This window comes from Fulmarus glacialis, unplaced genomic scaffold (assembly GCF_000690835.1).
Source record: "Fulmarus glacialis isolate BGI_N327 unplaced genomic scaffold, ASM69083v1 scaffold10352, whole genome shotgun sequence".
Taxonomy (NCBI): Eukaryota; Metazoa; Chordata; class Aves; order Procellariiformes; family Procellariidae; genus Fulmarus; species Fulmarus glacialis.
Window position 1 is genome coordinate 18,595 of NW_009198471.1, and position 22,818 is coordinate 41,412.

The following is a 22,818-nucleotide window of genomic DNA, read 5'->3' on the forward strand; positions in this document are numbered from 1 at the left end:
CGCTCTTGACCATTTTCACAGCCTCTGCTGAACTCGCCCCAGTTTGTTGAAGCTTCTCCTGCATCAGGGGTCCAAAACTGGACGTGGTATCCATTGGCCTCCATCACCGCCAGGGCACGCTGCTGTTCATGTCCGCTCACTGCCTACCAGGACCCCGCAGAGCTGCTCCCTGGCCAGGCAGCCCCAGCCTTTACCACTGCAAGGGAACAGCCCTCCACAACTATCTCCCCAAGCTCCCTGCATTGCTCCAGCATAGTCATTCTGAAGTTAACTAAAAGTCCACAAAATTGTGCAAAATCATTTCAAGAGTTACCAAACAGTAAAAATAAATGCTTCTGGTTTATACTGACAAAATTTAGCAAAAAGAAGTAAAATATTCAAGGATTTCTGAAAAATAAGCAAATAATAAAATAAGAACTAAGTAAACTCAATAAAGTCAGTGTTTTCCTCCTGTGTCTCAAGGTTTGTGTACGTGAGCATTATGTTTCAGGGTGGGACACAGCGAAGGTGAACTGTGTACATGCTGACTGCTTGTTCAGTTATATACACACAAATTTTGACTCTCTATCAGTGAACACAACTCTCTGAACTTTATTTTCCAAACACACCTTATGCCCAGTCCACCTCTCCAAACTATGCTTCACCAGTTTGGCTATAAAGATGCTACAAATGACCGTGCTGAAGGCTTTACTAAAGTCAAGGCAAACAGCTTTCCTTTCCCTCCCCTTGCCCACAGAGACAAGTCTTTTTATCACAGCAGGCAACTAGGTTGGGTCAGACACAGTTCGCTTCTGATAATCCATGCTGGTTGTTTCCAGTCACCTCCTGGTCCTTCACGTGGATTGACATGGTTTCTAGGAGAACATGCTCCCTGACCTTCCCAGGGACTGAGGTGAGGATGACTGACCTGTACTTCCCTGCATCTCCTTCTTGCCATCTCGGAAGATGGGCTAAAATTTCATTTTTTCCAGTTGTTGTTGGATCTCCTTAGGTCACCTCAACTTTTCAAAGATAATAAAGTGGTCTTGAAGTGACATTGGTCAGTTCCCTTAGATACCTCCTACTCAGTCCCATGGGCTTATATATGTCCATTTTGCTTAAGTGGCCCCTAACTCAATCCCATGGCTTTACTTCCTAGGCTCCTATCCAAATCACAGGTCAATCCTGTCTCATCTCGCTGTTGTACATAACATTCTTCATGAAACCGTTTCAGTGGGCAAACCTCCCAGACTCGTGTCAGAAGCGACGTGGCGCTGAAGCGGGATCCATGGTACCAGTATCGTACTGAAGATGGAGGGCAAGTTCATGTATTAAAATCTAAACAATAATTTATCTTTTAAGTTGTAAGAGATTGTTTAGATGTGACATGTACTTGCAAAGTATTACTGATGTTGTAAAATTTGGAGAATAGAAATGTGGATATACTCTTTAAGGAAAAAGTGTGCATTTAATCTTTTTGAAAAAGTAGAAAGCAAACACTTGAATATGTTTGGTAAAAAGGGGTCAGAACATGTCTATTAAACATTTTCTTTCCGTGCTATAAAAATGTTTTCCAATGTGTTCTTTGTCATCTTACTTCTAAACGGCATGCACCACGTGCCTTACCCCAGTGAATAACAAGCACAATCTGAGGAAAAGCATAGCAACGCTTCATATAAAAGACAGGATGGATAGTAGATACTGACACTATTTGCCTCTGCATTTTAACATAAAACAGAGTTCTGAAAACAGAAATGCTTTTTCTTATCCTTTTCTGTAGAAATCAACCAGCAACAACTTTTTTTTTTTTTGGTTGTAACTCATTTTTGGCAGGAAAAAAATTCTGCATTCAGAATGTTTTCTAGTTCATTTTATTAACACGGACTACCTCAGTTATTAAAGTCAGCTACTGGGGGGAAAAGTCTATGAAATCTATTGGTTACAAACTGGCTTTTAGCAACGAGATAAAGAAAAGCAGGCTATTGCTATTGTGTTACATATTCCTATTCCATAGTAGGAATAACAAGATATTTATTATCAGTCAAAGCAATAGCCAAGGCTCTAGCTCATCAAAGAGAGAGACGTTTCAATCACTGATCTGGAAATACATGTAATAGATACGTTAAACTTCTTGCCTATTGGGAATAGCATGATTCATCAACATGCAATGCGTAATCATTAAGAAAAAAGAGCTCCTTCCTCTGTACTTGGCACTTGCTGTTTGATTAGAGTAGCTGGATGGATTCAGTTTGGTTAACATTACATACTCCTGTTTCTCCTTGTAATTTCCTACTAGCTATTTTTTCATTACTCTGGATGCCTTGAAGTCCTAAACAAAGGCCAAAGTCCTTTTATAGAAGCAATAACTTTTCTGACAGTAAAAGCAGCTTGTCTGGGTAAATCAGACATCAGTGTGTTCTCGGGAGAGTGCACCACATGCCACTTATTCAGGTTTCTGTCCTTTAATCAAAGCGACTCAGCCCCTGATCTAGGGTCTGCTTGGATATCCCCATGGTGAGAAATGCTCTGCGTATACACCTCTTTTTTCTATGAGTCAAGGAAAGCCATAGTTTGGCTACAGCAAAGTACAACTGATATCAAAGAAAGCCTCCTTACCTGTACTGCTGGAGATGTTGACATCAATGCTGATATCCGATATGCCACCTCCCTTCAGAGACGCAACACACGTGTATGTCCCAAAGTCAGTGAATTTCAAGTCAATGATGTCCAGGTTTGTGGTACCAGGTGAAACATCGGGGTCAGTCTGTGTGATGACCATCCTTTCAGAGCTTCGCAAGGGACGTCCATTTTTAAACCAGCTGAACGTAAGCTCTTCAGAAGGGATGGCTTCCACCTGGCAGGAGATTTTCACCTCTCGCCCAATCTGGATGTTGTCGTCTTTGTGATATGGGTCAGGGGTGATCCAAAAACGTCCTTTTTTTAAGGCTGAAATAAGCAAAAAAAAAAGTTTATTATAGTAAAGTACCAATTTTGCATATTCAGACTTTGCAAAGACTTACTATGCTCATGCTTCACTTTATGCCTGCGTATGATTTTAATACGTTGTGTAGCAATAGGACAAGGGGGAATGGTTTTAAACTAAAAGAGGGTAGATTCAGACTCATGTAAGGAAAAAATTTTTTTATGACAAGGGTGGTAAAACCCTGGCACAGGTTGCCCAGAGAGGTGGTAGATGCCCCATCCTTGGGAACATACAAGGTCAGGTTGGATGGGGCTCTGAGCAACCTGATCGAGTTGAAGATGTCCTTGCCCACGGCAGGGGGCTTGGACTAGATGACTTTTAAAGGTCCCTTCCAACCCAAACCATTCTGTGATTCTATGATGCTTGGGAAGCCACTGAAGCCTCCAATGCACACATTTAGCACATGGTTAATTTTTTGTAGGATCAGATCTTAATCAAATACCATCACAGATTATACATTGCTAAAGTACCTGTCATTTCTAAATGAAAAATAGGAAGTCACAGCACCTAAATTAGGCTGAGCTGCTGACAACTGAAGAGTAACCAAAATAATTCATGAATCTTCAGTGTTTGTTACCTGCCTCTGGAGATATTTACAAGCCCTTCCTCACCCCCATGCTATCAGAGCACTGAGAGAAGAGAAAATAGAGATATCAACCTAACATCACTAATACAACCAGTAGTGTCATCTCCAATCTATCTGGAAACAAACACAGCCATGCAAAATAGCTTTGTGCCAGATGGTTAAATGAGAAGAGATAAGCACACGCCTGAGGCTACAGCCTGCCCTGGTTTACACACTCTTCTCCTTCCCCATGGCAGCCTGGAGGGCTCCCTCCGTCCCCGCGGCTGGCCGCAGGCAGGCTGCTGTACCCCACCGAACGGCAGAGCGGCCGACTCCACTGCCTTGTTCAGGTGGGGAAATTGCTGCCAGTTCTAAAAGGTAAGGGGGCTGGAAGTACATCTTTAGGCCTCAGCAATGGTCAATGGCAAAAGGATGCTCTTCTGAGATATAACCACGCAAGAGAGCCCGTCACGAGCACCCTGGTTGCACTTCTCTGGCCGGGCCTTGTCAGGTGAGGAAAACCCATCCCATACTCACACGAGCAACCTGAGGCTGAAGGTTGCACACACAACTGAGAGAACAACATTATCACTTAGAGACGCACAGTGTATCCCAAGGATTTCTATCTGCATCCAAGACTATTCAAGCCTGCAATACAAATTCAATTAATTCTCTAAACCACAGCAAAGCAGAGATAAGGTAGTCTCAGTGTTTCAGACGGGAACCCCAAGGCAGATGAGTTTTTTGAGGCCATTTCAAAGGCAGGCTCAGTGCTCCGGAGTGCCCTACACCCACGCAGGGGCACAGCCACTCTGGAAAACACTATTCCCCACCATCTTCCTGGCAAGACCAGCGTCTTTTACTAGCAGCCCCTCATCAATCTGCTGCACAGGAGCAAAATAATACTGCAACGCACTTATCTGATTTTTTTGTGTCACTCTTTAAATGAACATAAAACTATCCAGAAACTATCATCATTTACATCGATACAGTGATTGCTCTAAAGCAGTGTTGGTATGATACTTATTTTTGGAAGAGTGCCTCAGAATCAGCCATTAAGTCCTTCAAATACACATATATTTTGATGTACTGAATATAAAATGCTACTTATACAATCCCAAGATCCCTCTCCCTCTATATATGTGTGCATAAGTATGTATGTATGTTTATACATGCTATCTCCAAATGGAAAGTTCCACAATGAAAATACCAGTTAGAAATGTTACAAGCAAATACCCAGGTTGAATGCAAGCACTGGAAGACAAATATTTAAATCCACCATTTCTTGTCATTGTGCTGACTTCTATTGAAAAGTTTTCCAGGTTGCCCTGTTGTCCCCTCCTACTATCTCTGCCCCCCCATCCATGCACAGTGCCACACCTGCGGAGCATTTGAGTAAAGGACCTATTTGCAGCAACCTATTAAAGGACCTCTCTTGTCTGGACTCATATATTTACACGCTTACAGCCAATGAAGTGTGACATTGTTACAAATGCCAAAGGCTATGAGCTGAAAATTTCCCTGGATCCCATACTTTGGGTAATACGTACCTTTCACTTGTTGTGTACAGAAAGTGTAAAAACGTCAAATGGAGATAGATGTATGAGGCACCAAGCACGCTAAGAAAGCATGGTGCGTCAGCTCTTTACATCTCTACAAGTGGTGAAAATGCTAATTCAGACTCAATTTTGTAAGCTCAGTAGCTCCTTGAACAAAACAACTCTTTGGAGCTTGCAAATGCCATGCTGAATTAGGACTTTCACAACTTTGAAAAGAATTAACATTTAATTAATAATTGGGGTTTTTTTCAATGTGGGAAAAGAAGCATAAAATCTGGCTACTTGTGGACAACCCCTCACACATGGTGTAAGAAACTTCTCCCATTGAGGAAGCCAGCCCTTTTAATCAGAGAATGAAAAAATTGTTACATTTGCTGTGCTGATCAAGTATGGCATGAATGGTGTTTGTCTAGGTGCTGCTATTTAGTTGTAAATGTGTATTCAAGAATCCAAGTGGCTGACGTGTTTTTAAGAACTTATTATTATTTCATTTATTTAAGAAAGTTTCATGAGTTTTATCAAGATTAAATTTGCACTAAAATGCACTAGTCTTTACTGAGCATCTCTCATTCCCTTTTAAAAGCTGCAGCCAGTTCCCATGAAGCAGAATGAACACACGCTTTGATTCAAGAGGATGAACCATACATTGCGTGACATTTGGAAACTGCCACAGCAAGTAACTTTGAAACACAAGCTGAACTTTTTTGTTTGAAAATGGAAAATCAAACAATGCTTACATACACAAAAAACAATAAATGTATTATGCAAATAATTTTCAGAGAGGGAAAAAGAAAAAATAACTCATGATAGGCACGATGAGCAGCGCATTTCAAACAGAATTAGTTGCTAATAACCTCAATGAACTATTTTTATTTCTTAATTTTTCTCCTTTGCTTCGAGTGCTTACACAGACCATTTCAGCAGTTTTTCACTCCTATAAAGAAACAACAAGGTCTAACAGAAAAGTCACATTAACTTTCATCTGTCCTTTGTTAGGGCTAGTGCTACAATACCGTCTGCAAGCTAAGAACCTCAAAGTTTGGGCCATAAGCCACTTACTTCACAGGCCAGAAGGGCTCCACACTCTGGCTCATGGACTAAATTACAAAAACAACTAAGTTTTGTGGCTGTCGCTTGTTGGTTTGGTTTTATACAGGCTGAGTGTTAGGTACAAGAAGTAACTGGGCTGGATCATCGAGTGTCCTGATCTGCTACAGCAAACTCTAATTACCAAAGAACTGTGCAGAGCGTATACCTGAGCTAAGTATTTTTCCGTACATCCAAGTACAAGGAGTTCAGAGGAGGGCTGTGACTCTGTGCACTACATGGAAAAAGGTAAGAGAGTTTCTAGAAACTCTGAAGTGAAGGGAAAAGTCTCTTTGCCCTATTCCCCAAATTAAACCTCTTAACGTCTCTTAAGCCATGTGAACGTACACACTATATTAATCAGTAACAGCCATGAAATCCCCACATCAAACAACCCAACAACTGTAATTACAACCTATGGTTGAAAGTCAATGTACTGTTTTTAAAACCCCATTCTCCAAGACTGCACAAACTGCACAGCTATCAGCATTTTCTTCTGTTACCAACAAAATCAGCAAAAAAGTTGACTTTAAAATACAGTGTCTTTTCAGAGTTAAGTAAGATCATTAAACAACCCACATCTGTAAATCCCTAATCTCACCTGGCACCAGAACAGAGTGATCTCTACAATTAACCTGTGTATCCTGGAATTTCTAATGTGCCACCAGAGCCCATGAAAATCATCATCCATACCTGGAAGATGTCCCCAGGAAACCAACCACAGGTACCCAAAGACATCCGATAGCTGCAGGCATGTAGAGCTGGAGGACAGTGGGAGCAGGGAGCAGCATGGGGCCATGATGGGCAGACACGCTTCTCTCTGACCTGGGACCCAGGACATGGGGTCAGTAGACCTCTCCAGAGTGACCATGCCTTCAGCAGACTCGGGAATACAAAGCTGCTTCTTGTAGGCAAGAAGGTGTAGAGTCTTAGATTCACATATGCTGGATGTAGTCTCCAAAAGATTTCAGACCTGACTGATTTACATTGTGTCATGTACTGACCTCTTGGGAACACCCGAGTTGAGCCTGTAACAAATCCACCATGTAATGGAAAAGTGATTTCTGTATGTATTCTGCACACGGGTTTGCATGCACTGTCAAGCCCTATACAACAGTCATCTGGATTATCCTCAAGTGTAGGTTCTTGGACCATAATTTCCAAGCACCCTCCTGAATTGTCAAGTATATTGAAACATGCAATGGATTCTGACTCTGTTTTTTCACTGTATTATCAGTTACATTTGAGGCATCATTGGAATGTTTCCATGGGGTTAGATACAGTAAATAAAAGAGACACAGGATTAACCAGCAAAATATGGGAGATGGTGCTGCAGACATGCTAACCACACCAGCATCCCAGCAGAGATTTCAGAACATAATCAACACACAGGGCTCCAAAATAGCAGCAAATGTGCAAATAAGTCTGTAACTGCACTTTGAGACTCAGAGAAGTGCCAGTCTTCCTCCAAAGAGGCCCCAGAGAACTATGATGTGATCAAATAAACAAAGATGAAACAATTTTTGTCCTTAAACTCCTCACAAAATTGTCTTTGCCCTCCCTCATTAATTACATTTCAAAGTAATAAAATGCATTTCGGTATCTCAACTAAGGTCTATTTGCATTCATCAGGTTAAGTCATATCTTCCCACCCCCACCTTGATCAACCCAAAATGCTCCTTTAATGCATCAAAATGTTCGTATCTCGTGAATGCACATTTCAGGATATACGAATGGTATCAAACACAGTAACTGAATACATCAGCTGCTGCACTATTTGCAGGCTTTGACATAATTACTGCTGGCCACTGGCTGCTTCCTAAGCTGACGCAGGACATTGGGGAATACTTGGCTTTGTGTTTGCTGATGTTTGTGTCTGTGTGCAGCCCGCAGCAACAGCAATATTAAGAAGCAGAACTGTGCAAATTACTGATTTTAACCTTGACCGAGCAGTTGGATGCCACATGAGGTCTAACCTCTGTGCACTCACCAGAAGTGGCTTTGACGAATTTTGATTGTTCCCTTTCACTTTTTTTTAAGGCTCGTGAGCAATTTTGTTTTAACCTGTTCCCAGTGAACAAGATGAGAATGTCACCTGAGAATCTGCCAAGCAGATGTGAAGACTTGCGTGTGCCTTGGAGCACCATGAGTACATATGGAGGTGAACTCAGTATCCAGCACACCACTTTTTTCTGAGCACCCTGCACTGGCATTTTGTCAAGGAAGTGCCAATACCTTCACCTCCAGATCCAGCTCACTTCCAGGATCTTCCAAAACCACTGGACGTTCTGTGTTTCAACTGCATCCCCTGGGTCAGGCAAGGCAGCAATCCCTTCCTAGTGCTCAGATGTTACTGACCTCTAATGTTTCCATGCATGAAAAAGAGTTTGTGCTAATTGGAAAGGTTCTTGATTTTATTTTTAAGGCCAATGGCCTGCAGAGAAACAGCAAGGAAAAGACCAAAGATCTGATCCAAAGTTCTCCACAGCAAATGACGGTCTTTCCATGACGTCTGCGTGCTTTGGATTAAGTCCTTTGCCTTGACTTCTATTTCACATCAAAAGAAAAAAGCAGAAAAAGCACTGTGGGAACAGCTTGCTTGGAAAGTGAGCTGCAAAACCCAGCTTCACTCTCTAAAAACTCTAGTCTGTTAATCCAGACATAGGCTGCTTGCTTTGAAAGACTGAGAAGCAACTCTCCACGTTACTGCTGTGATCTTTGTACCAAAAGATGATACTGGGATGATTCACTGGTTCTTGAGAGAAAGATATAAGGCAGGCAGTGGGTAAAGTCAACTCTTATCACCAGCTCTTGCTTCAATCATACCAGGTCCCTCATCTCCTTAGTGCTTTACAGATGGGAAAAGCAATCCTGCTTTCACACAACTGCAATTCAAAAGAGTCACAGCCTTACAACAAAGGTTTTAGGTAGTCCCTAGAAGACTTGTAAAGTGTATTCGTAAACCTGAACCTTCTTCCTAAATCTGTCAAGACATCTTGAGAAGCCAACTCTTCTCATTGCATGCTGTTGCTCATACTTGTAGTCTTTGCTAGTTCCCAGATTTTGCAGAGGAAAATAAAAACTCAACTTCCTTCCCCTCAAGGAGAAATTCACTGATTTTGCTTGCAGCTGTGGAGGTGTCAGACACAGCTCACCTGTGCCTGTCCAGGTTTAAGGCACCAGCTTCATAATATAGAATTTCAGGAATAAATAAATACAGCAGTTGGTTAAATACACAAGTTCAACATACAGAATGGATGTATTTAATATATGTGGTGTAAGCACCTGGATCTGGTTTGGTGGATTCCATGATCTTTATAAAATCATAAGTATCCCATCACTGAAAAATAAGGGAAAAATAAAATTACTTGGCTCACTGTCGTTAAAGGCACACAAAAATGTATAGTAGTACATCAAGTGATGTTTTACTGCAGGAACTCTGAATTATTTATGCTCCCCTGAAATAATCTGTTTCAAACTTCAAACAGCATAGAAAAAGGCACAATTCAACATATGTCATTATTCTGACACATCATTTCTGTGACCTGAGCCTTGCTGTATTACAACGATACACATAACTAATTGCAAAGCAATTGCAAAATTTGCAATTTGCAAAAGCAAAATTACAAACAAACTTGGACTAATATGCAGATCTCTGTTAAGTGAAGAAAGATCTGTGTTTAATATGGGGGATCATGGGCCACCAGCTGCCCAGGAGTCTGTGACGCTGGTTCCCTATGAGATAGGGACCATCCTACCACGCTCCCTTGCAATGCAGGCAAACAACAAAACAAATATTAATAGCTCTTGATGCTTTCTTAGACACCTATTTGTCAAAGCTATCATCCAACATCTACACAACTGGGCTGGGTTTCAGATTTGTTTGTCTTAATGTTTAAATGAACAAATGTATGAAACAAAGGAATCTGCTCCAGTACCACACCTTGGAAGCTGCAGTGCAGTCCACATTGTCTGGTTTATTGACTTTTATGTGGAAGCCCAGCATAAACGGATCTCTGTACTAAATAAAAAGTCATTCCCACTGAAGAAAGACTCATGGAAATCCTTCTCTAATGTTTCTTTCTTCATTAACATGTCTCTACCAAATCAATAGAAGCAAAATAAAAGTTCCTATCATAAGCTCCAAAGAAACATAAAGTCTTTGTTTATTCTGGCCGTGGGCAACAAAGCTGCATTGTCTTCAGTATTCTACAGGATATTGCCTTAAACTACATTATCAAACAGCTAAGCGGAGTAGAGACAATTTAACAACTGTCCAAAATATCTTTCTTGCTGGTGAATATCACAGTGTAGTCCATTAAACTTCATTCTGTTACATTAAAATACATTTTGACATTATTTTGTGTATATGGAACACTGAAAATGCAAATTTGCTTTTGTCAACCAGCAAAGCATTTGAAATAATAATAAAAAGAAAATCATTCAGTATTACAGTCTTCTAGCCTAGTTCTAAAACAGAAGAGCAAAACCACACTCCACATAACAAAGTTTGCAGATATCAGCTCTCCATAATGAAAGTTTATCTGGTTTGTAACATCTGTACGGTCTGCACATCAATTCTGGACACAGACGAGCCTACTCTGAAGTGTCTTGTACATAATCACTTCTGTTCCTTTCTGATGAATGACTATTGTCCATCATACTCAGCACTGTCATGGACATGCAACCATGTATGGAAAATTTCAGTAACAAACAGGAGACCGCATTTACAAACTGAATCCTTTCTAAGGCCACTCTATTCTTCTGTGAACATCATGGCCACATCAACACCTGATGAAAAGCAATGGCTCAGCTTAGCTTCACGTCCAAACGTACTTAAGATCCAACCTGGACTTGTGCTTCATGCCATGCTTCAATGAAGCAACCTGTAGCCAGGTCAGGGGTAGAAAACTTTGCTCTAGTGAAACTGGACCTCATGATGTGTTGGTAGTTTTGAGTTTGGAGCAGGATGTCCAAGACTCCAGTGATTCTTGGACAACAAAGAATAGGAAACTTTACTAATGGGATGCAGTTGTTGAAACGGTTGGATAAAAACTCTGTGTCCAGCTTTAAGAAGTCAATTTTCCAAACAGCAAGAGAAATAAGATTAATGGATTTGAGGGAATAATATAAACAGAAGGATAAAAAAAAGAAAAAGAAAAAAGTAAGTCCAAATTCAGAGTTACTTAAAGAAGATACATTTAAGAAAGGATGAAATATATGGTTAAAGGCTCATACATCTGCTGGGCACTAATTAAAATAATGGACAAAGAAAAGAAAAGCTGCAGTTCACAGTCCCATCTGCAGTTCCTCATTGTCACTGCACACTGAGCACTTCTAATTAGACAGCACTCCAGCAGCAAATTGAGCTGCTCAAATAGCAGCCTTGGGTGCCTGAGCTCTTCCCTTTGGATATGCCAAGGTTTCTGCAAGTCCTGTTTCCTCCTTCCACTGTTCACCTTTGATTTCTTGTGCTATTCTAACACTCAGCCACTATAATCACACTGTTTTGTGTCTTTTTTAATCAAAGTGCTATTGCGAGGCAACAGACACCTCTTTCCATCCAAATTTTGCTTTTTGTCTCTGAGCTATCTTGAAAACCATCCTGCTCCACAGATCACACTGCCCCTAGGGTGTTTAAACTGGGTCTCAAACAATGTCATGGCAGATGTGGCCCGGCAGGGTCTGCAAATCCACCATACAGACCAAATCACTGCACATTTCAATGTCTTTCAGTAAGAACAGTCACCCTTCCTGGTCATTCTTGAAACCAAAAAAAGCAATAAACCCCCTCAAAACACCAAACTGTGGAAATCTGCCAACATGCACTTTGTCTTCCAGCTAATTCACAGGACCTAGAAACTCCCGGAGTGACCACCTCCTATCCAGCTACGGCCTTCACCTTTTTCTCTTACAGAAATACTAAACTGGATGAAAAGAAGGTGGATGGGATAGATCCCTCAACATCTTCTGCACAGCACCAGCCTACAGCATTTTTTGAATTAAATATTCAAAGTCTTGCCAGCTTGCCCGCACAGCAGTTGCATCTATTTTGTACTCTGTTATTCAGATTCATTCTTGGCTGACGGGAGACCACCAGGTCTAGCAAGGTCAGCATCATACTGTTGTTTTATTTCTCCTCTAGCAGGGAAAGCTCTCTTACCTTATGGTTCATCTCTATAACCCTGTAAAACTGCTTGGAAGTTGATATGGAAACTTTCTTATTCTGAAAGGAGGTCTGCACATTTTGCTTAGAATTGAAAAGTCAGTCTAACATCAAATAAAATCACCCATAAGCTCTGCACAGAGCTAGCTTCACCTGGATTAGCAACAAATAATGCTATTTGATGTTTTCACGAAAGAGAACTCTCTCCAGCAGAAAATACGCCTGCCGAGCGAGCAGGCAGGGTGCACCTTGTTTGGGTTGTAAGGAGAATGTTAAAAAATAGCATAACTACATAAACATTCACAGAGCTTTTAGGGAGAATGCACCAACATTGACCACTCTCAAAATTCAAATTTCTTAAATAGGGTGTTTAGGACTCTGCAAGACAATTTTGACAAAATTATACTGCCTGCATGTTCCCTTTAGTCACCTTCCTATTCAAAGACAGACTTGAAGCACAGTCTTGCCAAAAAAAGACGCATATTCTCAGCATTTTACCAACAGTTCATTTTGCTTCTGTCAACATGGTTTTAGCTTAAAGTTTTTTAAAACCTTAACTTTCAGTAGCTATCAGAACAATTAAGTTGTCAAGCATCTTCTACTACAGCATCTCCAAACTTTTTAATATCAAGTAATTATTGGCACTTACAAGACCAGATGCATTCACATTTTCAATTTAAATGCAAATACTGTGGAGAGATTTCAGGTTTTCTCTCTATTTTTATAAATGCTTCTAATTTTTAAAAGAAAAGGATTTATTATTCTGGAGATGCCATGTGGCAGGTGTCTGTTTTTACGTGTGCTCTAGTTAATTAGCTCCTATTTCTTTCCTTGCTTTTCTTTTGAAGGAAGGGGAGGTGTATACTTCTCTATAATGAAGAAGATTTCAGTTTACAAGTTACTCAGTATACGATCCATTTAAATAGATTAAGCCGAGATCAAAGTATGTGAAACACAGCATGGTTTCTCTTTTAACTGCTTTTAGAAGTAAATACTCAAGAGAAATAAGCATCATGAGAAGAGCAAAGACATATAGGTTCATAGAAATATTCAGGTGGGAAGGGAGCTCAGGAGGTTTCTAGACCAATCTCCTGCTCAAAGTAGGGCCAGATGTGAGCTCAGACCAGGACGTTCAGGGCTTGAAAACCTCCAGGGATGGAGACCGCACAACCTTCTGGCTGTGGTTCCCTGCTTGTGAAAACCAGGAGTCATCCCAGCGGTGTCACACCAGGATACAGCTGATTTTGGGACAGCAACTGGTGTGTCCCACCGGGGACCAGCACACACAACACAGCCCCATCTGCCTGGTGGAAGGCTGCTTTCATCTTTGATTTTAAGCAGACGCAGATAACAATTCAAATGCATCAAGGTAGGTACACGAGGGTGAAATAGCAAAAAATAAATGAAGGTTGATCAATAAGCAGTGGAGACAAATTGGCAGCTGGCATTCAGTAGTTTTTGAAACCCCAAGCAGAAGAAAGGGAAAAAAAACCCAAAACATTTCCTATGCTACAAAATCCCACGCTGTTACAGCTTGCCAAGCCAACGTACTGCCTGTGATCCCGGCCAGACCTGAAGGCTCAGGGCTGCCCCATCCCACAGACTGCTCGTCTCACAGGCAAATGGGAACTTCACGAGCCAGACAAGAACTGGGATATAAATTAAACAATTCAGAGAAGCTGACACAATCCCCAGTGGGCTGTGCACTTGCCAAACAAATTATAAATCCTCTGCACATTACAGCTGGGTGTCTTCCAGGGCCAATACCTTTATAAAGTTTAATTCTTGTGCCAAAGCTGTCAAAAAAAAAAAAAAAAAACCAACACAAAATAGCCGTGCTGATTTTTCCTGGATGCCCAAAAGTAATATACTGCAAATCTTTACTCTTCTCTTTACCCATGCACTGAAAATGAAACTCAGCACACAGTACGTGCCTTTCTTCCAAAACCTAGAGCAAACCCCCAGTTTCCAAGGCTTCCACACCAGATTGTCCCCATCTCCTGGCTAAAGAGCTTTATTCGACTTCAGGATTTCATTAGAGCCTGAATTTGTTCCAACACGGGATGCATTTCCCTTCAACACTTTTTTTTTATTCCACAGTTCAATGCCTCAAAAATTAATCAGGATCCTATAAAACTTTCCAAAATGATTTGTCAGACTGGGCAGAGACCTACCAATCTCATTCACAGTTGCCTGATGAAATACAAGTAAGTACCTTAAAACACATTTCAAGGTCATCAGAATATCTTGGTAACATCAGAACAAAACACTGTGCACTGTTCTTTCTCCTCTCTTCTCTTCCTCTCCCTTCAGGATGAGACAAAACTTTGAAAAACTCATTTTTTTCTGCCAAAATGATAATGTTGTTAAGACTACACAGACCTCATCCTGTATTAATCACCCAAGATCTAATACAATATTAAACTACAACACCACATCCCTGCCAAAAAAATTTATCACACATTAGTAGTTAATAATTGTTAGCCAACCAACAGTAAGGATAACCTTTTCTCCTTGCCCCCAGTGAAGAAAGAACATGGCTACCTGAAGCAGCCACAATACAAGGGTCAAAAGGAGAGAGATCGAATGAATGCTACCTCTTGAAATCCCTTCTGATATACCTTTATAGATATGTGGTGCCCAACAGGCACCACATGATGTTTTGCAGAACAGCAAACTCATTTAAAAATAAAATTTCTGTACACAAAAATTCTGGGAAGTCCTAATGAAAGGGCAGAAGAATCAATAAACCATCTACATTTTTATATGGAACCATTTTATGAACTCGTCCGTGATACACTCCAGTCTGGGAGAAAGTGCACATACCTGAGACTGCTATTGCAGACAATAAAATCAAATGGACTTATTAAACTCTGAAGCTCAACTTTTTTACACATTCATTCTCAGAGCTGTAAACTTTTAGGATAGCGCACTGGTAACTTATGACTGTAGCAACACGCTGGATGTGCTGTAAGATCAGGTTTTCCAAGCTAAATTCTTGTCTCACTGAAATCCCATTCACTGGGCGGATCTCTCGGTGGAAGAAGCAGAATCGGCTGGCTTTTTTTTTTTTTTTTTGGACTAAACTGTACTTATGCTTAAAAAGCTGGAAGAGGCCCTGGGGAGGTGCCTGCAGCGGTGCCGGCTCCCACGGGCGAGCTGGGAGGGCTGCTGTGGGGTGGGAGACTGGGCTGGTGCCCAGCCTCCAATTTACAGAGCTATTCTTCATCCTTGTCCAGCGCAGGAGTCTCTTCCAAAGCTCATTTGCAAACATTTTTGAAAGGTTTAAATACCCCACACCAGAGGAAGGTAATTTGTCTTGTCCAACAAGACACAGCAGAAACTAAGCAAGGTGGTGAGTGCTGCTAAAACAAAGAGTTAAGTAAACTACTTAAGATTATGACAAAAAAAAAAACCATTGGCATAATGCAAGAGGGAGGAGAGGTAGAGCCCCTGGCAGGGTGAAGGTGCCCAACTGCCACGGTGGTTCAGCAAAGGCAAAGCCCAGCCCTCCATCCTGGCATGGCATTTGCAGAGCTTGCCTGATGCAACTCCACAGCAAAGCTGCTTTCAAGGGATGGCAAGCCCACCACAGGCACATTATGATGGCAACGAGAGAGGGTCTCAATGTCAGAGCAGTGAGATATGGGAAGAGACTCCTGGGAAGAGCTGAGAGGGTGCTGGAAGAAAGCTATCAAAATTACAGGTGGAGTTGGTCATTTTACAAAAAAAAAAGACTACACAAGAGATGAGATGAGATGAAATGGATGCCTGGGATAAAGACAGTTGGATTTGATGACCCAGGAGGGCCCTTCCAGTCCTATTCCGGAATATGAATTTCAAAACCTTGACACTTTCATAAAATCACTCTTGCTTTCTAGTCTGCCCCAAGAAAAGCACAACCATCAATTGATACTGAAAGCCAGCATGGGGGCTGCTGAATTTCCACCCTACTGAAGCATCCCGGGGAGCTGATCTCTGCCAGCCTCCTGCAGCACCCACGGCCATGCAGCACCACACACGATGAAGCTCCACGCACGTGCACAGTCCCTCATTAGGAAGTCAACGGTGGTCATCACTTCTGCGTGGTGTAGTAATGCCCGTTTTATGTGTATGGATATTTGCCAAGGCCTTCGGCTTTTCCAGCCATGAAATAAGCCCTAGTATAATCAGTCTGCTGTGAGACTTCCCATAATACAGAGAGAGGGAAGAGAAGGAGGAAAAAAAAAGGTTCTTCTGCTAGTTGCACAGAAAACCCAACATTTTAGACTTGGCATGCTGGAGCCAGCATCCCTGACCAGCGCTCCCACCATCACAGGTGATGCCAGCAAACAATCATGCGCGTCAGATGGACACATCGCTCGGCCGCTGGCCAGCATCCAGCAGCTGCAAAACTGCCAGGGGATGACTGTCACGGGTGCCACCAAAACCCGATTTCCACCTTTTGGATAAAACTTGTAAGCCTTGCCCCTGGCACTCAGCATCAGCCCATGGGGGCCCTGCTCACACTTCAGTTAACAGCATTTGAGGATCTTCAAGGGGTGACAGCAGAGGTGCTGCTGTGTACCCAGACAGACTTATTTTTATCCTTTAACTTCATGCAACTGCTCTAAACCAGCAAGGGAAATTCCTAAGAAAAAGCCCTGGGATAAACAGAGCTGTTGCAGGAAAGCAGAAGGGTAAGCAGGTGTGTGAGAATGGACATCAGTAACACCAGATTACAGCATTTTTTTTTTTAATCTATTACAAAAGCAACAAAAATTTCATTCATTTCACAATCTGTGTCTTTTTTTTTTTTCCTCACCTTCTTTTTAGCAGTCACTACTACACAGTTCACATACAGTTTTTAAAGACATAATGGAATAGGTACTTCCAGCAATCTTGGCCTAAAATGCATTTTCCCCAGAGTGCTTTTTGTTCAGCGAAAGCCTTTGTGCTAATGTTGAGCACAGGTCATTTAAAATTATTATTTCATATTTAAACTGACAGGGAATCCCACCCCTTTGAAAAATTAACTCCAAACACTACGTTTCTGCTTCACAGAAGGGAAAAGTCACACGGTCAGAGTCAATTGGCACTAAAAAAATGTTGCTGTTACAATGGAAGAGAGGAAGTCATCTATTTAAGGAAGGTAATGGGAGAAGTTGCTGATGAGGCAACAAATCCGAGTTGGTGCACGCTGACATCCTTCCAAATCATTTCAGTGCTCCGTACTTTAAGACCTGTAAAACATTTCTCTGACTCCACCTGTTTCCCAACCTGATGTACGGGTGTCCTTCAAAGATGCTACCCAGCATTTTTGCTCTCTTATTGGATGGAGGAGCCACCTTACATCCTTCATCATCAAGTGTCTTTAATTCTTCATTGACATACTGGTAGCTACAGAGGGATTTTATTTTCATTTTCCCCTTCGTGGTGTCTTTGGAATATTTGTTCTTCCATGCTCTCATAATTCTGAGTACCCAGTTTGAGTCATGTTGAAAATCTCTAATTTTCCAGAAGCTGTAGACATATGATTATCTTGATTCCTGCCTCATTTGACATTTCCAATTGTCACCCAAAATCTGTACAGTATTGCGATGATCATGCTTTTATGCAGTATCTGAAGGATTACAAGGCCAATATTATCATTTCTCTAATGCCTTTTGCTTCCCGTACTTGCTTCCAAATACACATTGAAGAGAGAATTTCAAAAGAGTTAAATAACCTCCAACAGTGAAGTCTAAAAGATCCTCAGGCTCAAAGAGTTTCCTGGGACATGGGATAAGCTGGATGTTCAACTTCCCATGCCAGATCAAGGCAAGGAACTGAGCCCGGGGCCACATCACAGGTGAGGTCTCCAGCTACCGAGCTCCCAGCAATAAAGTGAAGTCCTCTCTGCATAGCTGTGCGTGCATGGGGCATCACCATGTGTGCTGGCCCAAGGACTGTGAGTAAGCAAGGCTTTGCATTTGATTTTAACACAAACGTTTGTGTCTATGTTTCCTTCTTATTTTAATGAACAAAATATCCATAGGAAGACTGATTATCATTTACCTCTAGTTGAGACCAACAGAGGTATATAGTGACAAATCCACGATGAAAGCAAATCAACAGAAATATTTTGGGTGGGAAAGAACTCTGAAAGAAGTGCAACAGATTTCCCCCATCCTGGCCTTTATGACAAATGATTTCCATCAGAACAACATTTTTTCACTCTACCACAGAAAACTCAGAAAAACAGAACATCCTCCAAGCAAGCACAGCAAAAAATACACACGTCAGGCATGGAGGTTGTCGGGAGCTTTGTTTATCCAGAGGGGGTGTGTTGGATTTGCTACTTGGGAGAGCTTTTTATTTTTTTTTTTTTAAGAGAAGGATAAAAACATCAAGTTTTACTAGAATGAGAGGAGTCAAGATTCCCTTAGAGCTTCCTCTGCTTTCTAATGGTTTTCTCTAGAAATATGTTATGGGAAGCTATTCTAATCATCAGTCTGAGAGCAGGATGTGAAGATGCCACTGATGAGAACACCCACCAATACTCAAATGCTAGCAGACTTGCAATCATTTAAAGAACTCATTAATCTAAAGAAAATACTTAGAAAGAAACTTTCATAATCAGAATTGGTGAGCAGCCAGCTTTGCTGAAATGAGAGAGCATTTCTTCTTTCTCTGGTTTGACCCAAGACACCTTGATGGACAACTATGTCTGATGGAACAAAATATTTTGCAATAACTTTGGGTACAGTTAAGCTGATAGTGGCATTCTTCAAAACAGTTGTATTTCACAGACTTTCTCACTAATATTTTGACAGGTAAACAGCACACGGTCACTGATTTGCCTCTGGTGAGCTCCTGTTCAAAGCAAATGGAGGAAGTGAAAGATACTGCATTATGTCTGTACCTCTTAAGGAACGGCATTGTGGTGCTCAAAATAATTTCTCTTTATCAGCAAAACTTTCATTAATGTCATCTGGCGGCCGAAAGGGAAAGGCACTAAACACAACAGCTCAGCAGAACGGAGACAAAGGGAGCATAGTTCGCAGTTTACAACTTGCCTAAGAAAGGGGTATCTTTAAAGGATGGTGCTTTATCTGAAAGCGTTAATTTAACTGCTTAAGGAATCTCTTCCCTCAGCAGCTGTGTGCAACGCCTGTTGTTTTGCAAGGGATCCGTGTTCATCTGAATCGACAAGCAAGCAGCCAGCTTCTTTTTGTTGGAAGGATTTACAACTACTTTTAAGTTATACAAGCCAAAAGAGGAAAAATAAAATAATAAAAAAAAAAAATCCAAAGACGGTTATGACTAAACGAGTTCCTCTAAAGCAACGGCAGCTTTAGTCTGTTCTTTATTTTAAGAGCAAACATCTCCTTCCATGCCAATGCTCACTGGAAGGGGAGGAAATCAAATAACAGCGGAAAAACAGAGAACATATTAAATGCTTATGCATATTAGGAGGCTTCCAGATAAATCCTGGGAGCTAACAAATGGACAGCAATGCACTGAGACCATGAGTGGCACTGGCTATCCCACCGCTCCTTCAGCAGCACATGGCAGTTGCAGAAACTAGTTATTTACACCCTGCAGAAGCAGCAAAAGCACATTACACAGCACTTCCACGCTGGTACATTTTGCACCGTCTCTCAGGTGATATGTATTTCCCCAAGCCGTCATATCTGGTCATCTTGCCATTTCACTATTCCTACTTTTTAAGGGTCGCAGAAAAGATTGATGGAGGAGCATAGAGCTCACCTGAACACACCTTAGTGTCATGTCGGCACTTGAATCCGCTCTTTAAACACTGCCTCATCTGTCGCCTCTATTGCTTATTGATCCACATAACTGCTGAATTTCAAAAAGGATAAATTACTTTTGTTACTCGGTTATTTACTTTCATTTGTTTCTTTTTGAAGGATACTCTTTGGTTTTAGATTTTTTTATTATTATTAAATGCATGGCCATCATATGACATCATTCACAAGGGGTTTGATGTCAGGTGTGGTGGGTATTCACAGACTTGGGCAGTCAGCCACACAGATAGGAAAATGCCCAGAAAAAAAAACAAGAGCTGCTGAAGGTAAGGTAGCATCCATGGAATGAAGCACATACAATAAAGGCACCTTCAGATAAACGCACAGTGAAATTTAGTGAATTTTAAAGGGAACAAATTTCATCTGAGCCCTGATGATGCTTTGAGACAACTTTACATCTCTTTCTAGGTAAAATTAGGGGATTATTGTCTAATCCTGGGATTGGTAGTCTACCTGACAGAAGATGTGAACTCCATTTACCAAATGCTTCTCCTGCAAGGCTTAGATGCTATTTCAAGTAAATACTCTTCTCTCCTCAGCTGCTGTGTGAAAATCCTGATACACAACAACAAAAAAAGAGATGAAATAGAGACCAGAATAAAGATTTTGTTCTAAAAGACAGTTCTTCCCCTTTAACAGAAATAATAAGGGGAAAATCATAGCAGGTAGCAATGCATAGGGGCTACAAGGGAGCTGTGCTTCATTTATTTAATGGGTTGTTCCTCGTTGCAGTCCCTTCTCAGAATTAAAAGGGCCACACAGCAGAGAGGAAAAAAGAAAAAAGTCACCTCAAATGCTTTAATGATACTTTGTTCAACATCCTGCAGCTCCTAGGCATCTCATAGGCACGGTCTTCTATAAATAAAAACGTGAGGGCATATTATTATTATGCTATGACTCATGAAATTTGTATCTGCAGGGAGCTAGGGACTTTGGCTTTTCCTCTGGGCTCTCCGGTGCTGTCTGCTGGGTCAATTAAAATATCAAGATTTCTTTTCACACAAAGCCTTTCCTCTCCCTTTGCTTATTCCGAGTGTGTGTTTCACTCACGTCTCCCCTTCACAACCTCATCACCATTGTAAATCACAGCAAATTAATGCCGATGCTATGTTCCTGAAACAAGACTGCTTTTGCCTCTTGACAACAAAACCCCTAAGCCAAATGTCAAAAATTCAAATGGAAATACAATATTACAAATAAATCTGTGGACATCTCCTGATAAACTCCTGCAGACCTAGGCTGATGCAATGCTCTCTCCCTGACCCTCAGAACAGAAATAGCTTCTAATTCCTCATCCTGCTGAGGAGTATGATATGTTGGGCAATAAGAAGCGAACAGGGGTTACAGCTCTCATAAAATATTCACACGACTGGCTCTTTATACAGCAGTTTCTCCTGAGAATGATTAATCACATGCTATTATTTAAAGTTACTATAGCATGGGAGTTTATGTTTCACTACCATTCACAGATTAGACTATAGAAAATTAGTTTCAGATGAACTGTTTGGTTCAGGTAGATTAATCCATTTTGATGATGCCTATCAGCCAATCGAACTGCTTCTTCAAATCAACTGGCCATGTCCCTGGGGTTATCCAGAAAGCAATAAACAACCGGGAAGAGTTTCTCTCCACCTGGCAGTAATTGTTCTGCAAGCACTCTTCTCTTACTTTTATCTAAGACAGACATTTATCCTGCTATTTAGTATAATTAAAGCATAGGTACTAATCTAAAGCTCCCACCCAGGGAGCAGTCATCTGATGGCAGCAGATTCACAGCATGCACAACAGCCTTAATTTCAATAACACGTTCAGCTGATGAGGAGGAAGAAAAGGGTGAAGTAGGTAATGACATCTCCAGGAGCTCAGGATGCATTCACTGCCAAGACAGCGTGTGCAGGGGATCAGCACAGGCAATGCTCAGAAGACATGGTGTCCTTTGGCGATCATTTCTCTCCGCACCTTCACAATACAAAGGGGCACCACGCCACCCCTGTTCCAGCTAAGGGGTTTCAGCCCAGCACAAGAGCCACTGGCTATTTGAAGCCAACACTAATTCATCTCATATATTATTAAAAATGACCAGAAATACATTTGGAAACATAGGAACTATGTGAACATTGCTATCCTGTCAGATTAGGATTCAATTAATCTCCCAAGATAAAGGTCAATGGTTTGCCAGCTCAACTTACCTCTTACGATGATGTTGGTGGACTTTTTCGCAGGATTCCCAACATTGTTATTGGCGATGCAACTGTACGTGCCAGCATCTTCTGACGTGATGGCAGGTATCGTTAAAGTGCCGCCGTTCAGGACTGTCTTCTCGGGCAGGATGCCGGCAGACCTCACCCACGTCAGGCTGGGGGCTGGCTCCCCTCCTGTTGTCACACAGACTAAGGTGATCGCTTCTCCAGGGTTCACCACTATCGGGTCATCCACAAGAAGCTTAATTGAAGGGGATGCTGCAAAACATAAGAGCAAGAGAAAGGTGTAGTGGGGCTACGTCTGTGGCATTGCTCAGTCCTGACAAGCACACTCAAGCCATCTGAGATCAGCAAAGGCATATCAGCTGCAGCGCTCTTCGCACGACTACGTGCCCTCTGAGAAGGGTGCTCCCCATCCTGATGCTCCCCCGACACCACATTTCTCACCCTGCTCTGCACCCTGCTCAGCCATCACCTTTCGCCTTGCTG

At 41.6% G+C, this 22,818-nt stretch overlaps 1 protein-coding gene across 1 annotated transcript in view; it reads right to left on the reverse strand.

Annotated features, from left to right (window-relative positions):
* The window catches only part of LOC104073219 (MAM domain-containing glycosylphosphatidylinositol anchor protein 2), a gene marked incomplete at both ends in the record, with an annotated part of 34,413 nt that extends 11,826 nt beyond the window's left edge, over positions 1 to 22,587 (reverse strand). The window contains 2 exons of the mRNA XM_009572916.1: positions 2,596 to 2,925; positions 22,318 to 22,587. Coding sequence (XP_009571211.1) covers positions 2,596 to 2,925; positions 22,318 to 22,587 — 600 coding nt within the window. The remainder of the gene's footprint in view (positions 1 to 2,595; positions 2,926 to 22,317) is intronic.
* Between the last annotated feature and the right edge of the window lie 231 nt (positions 22,588 to 22,818).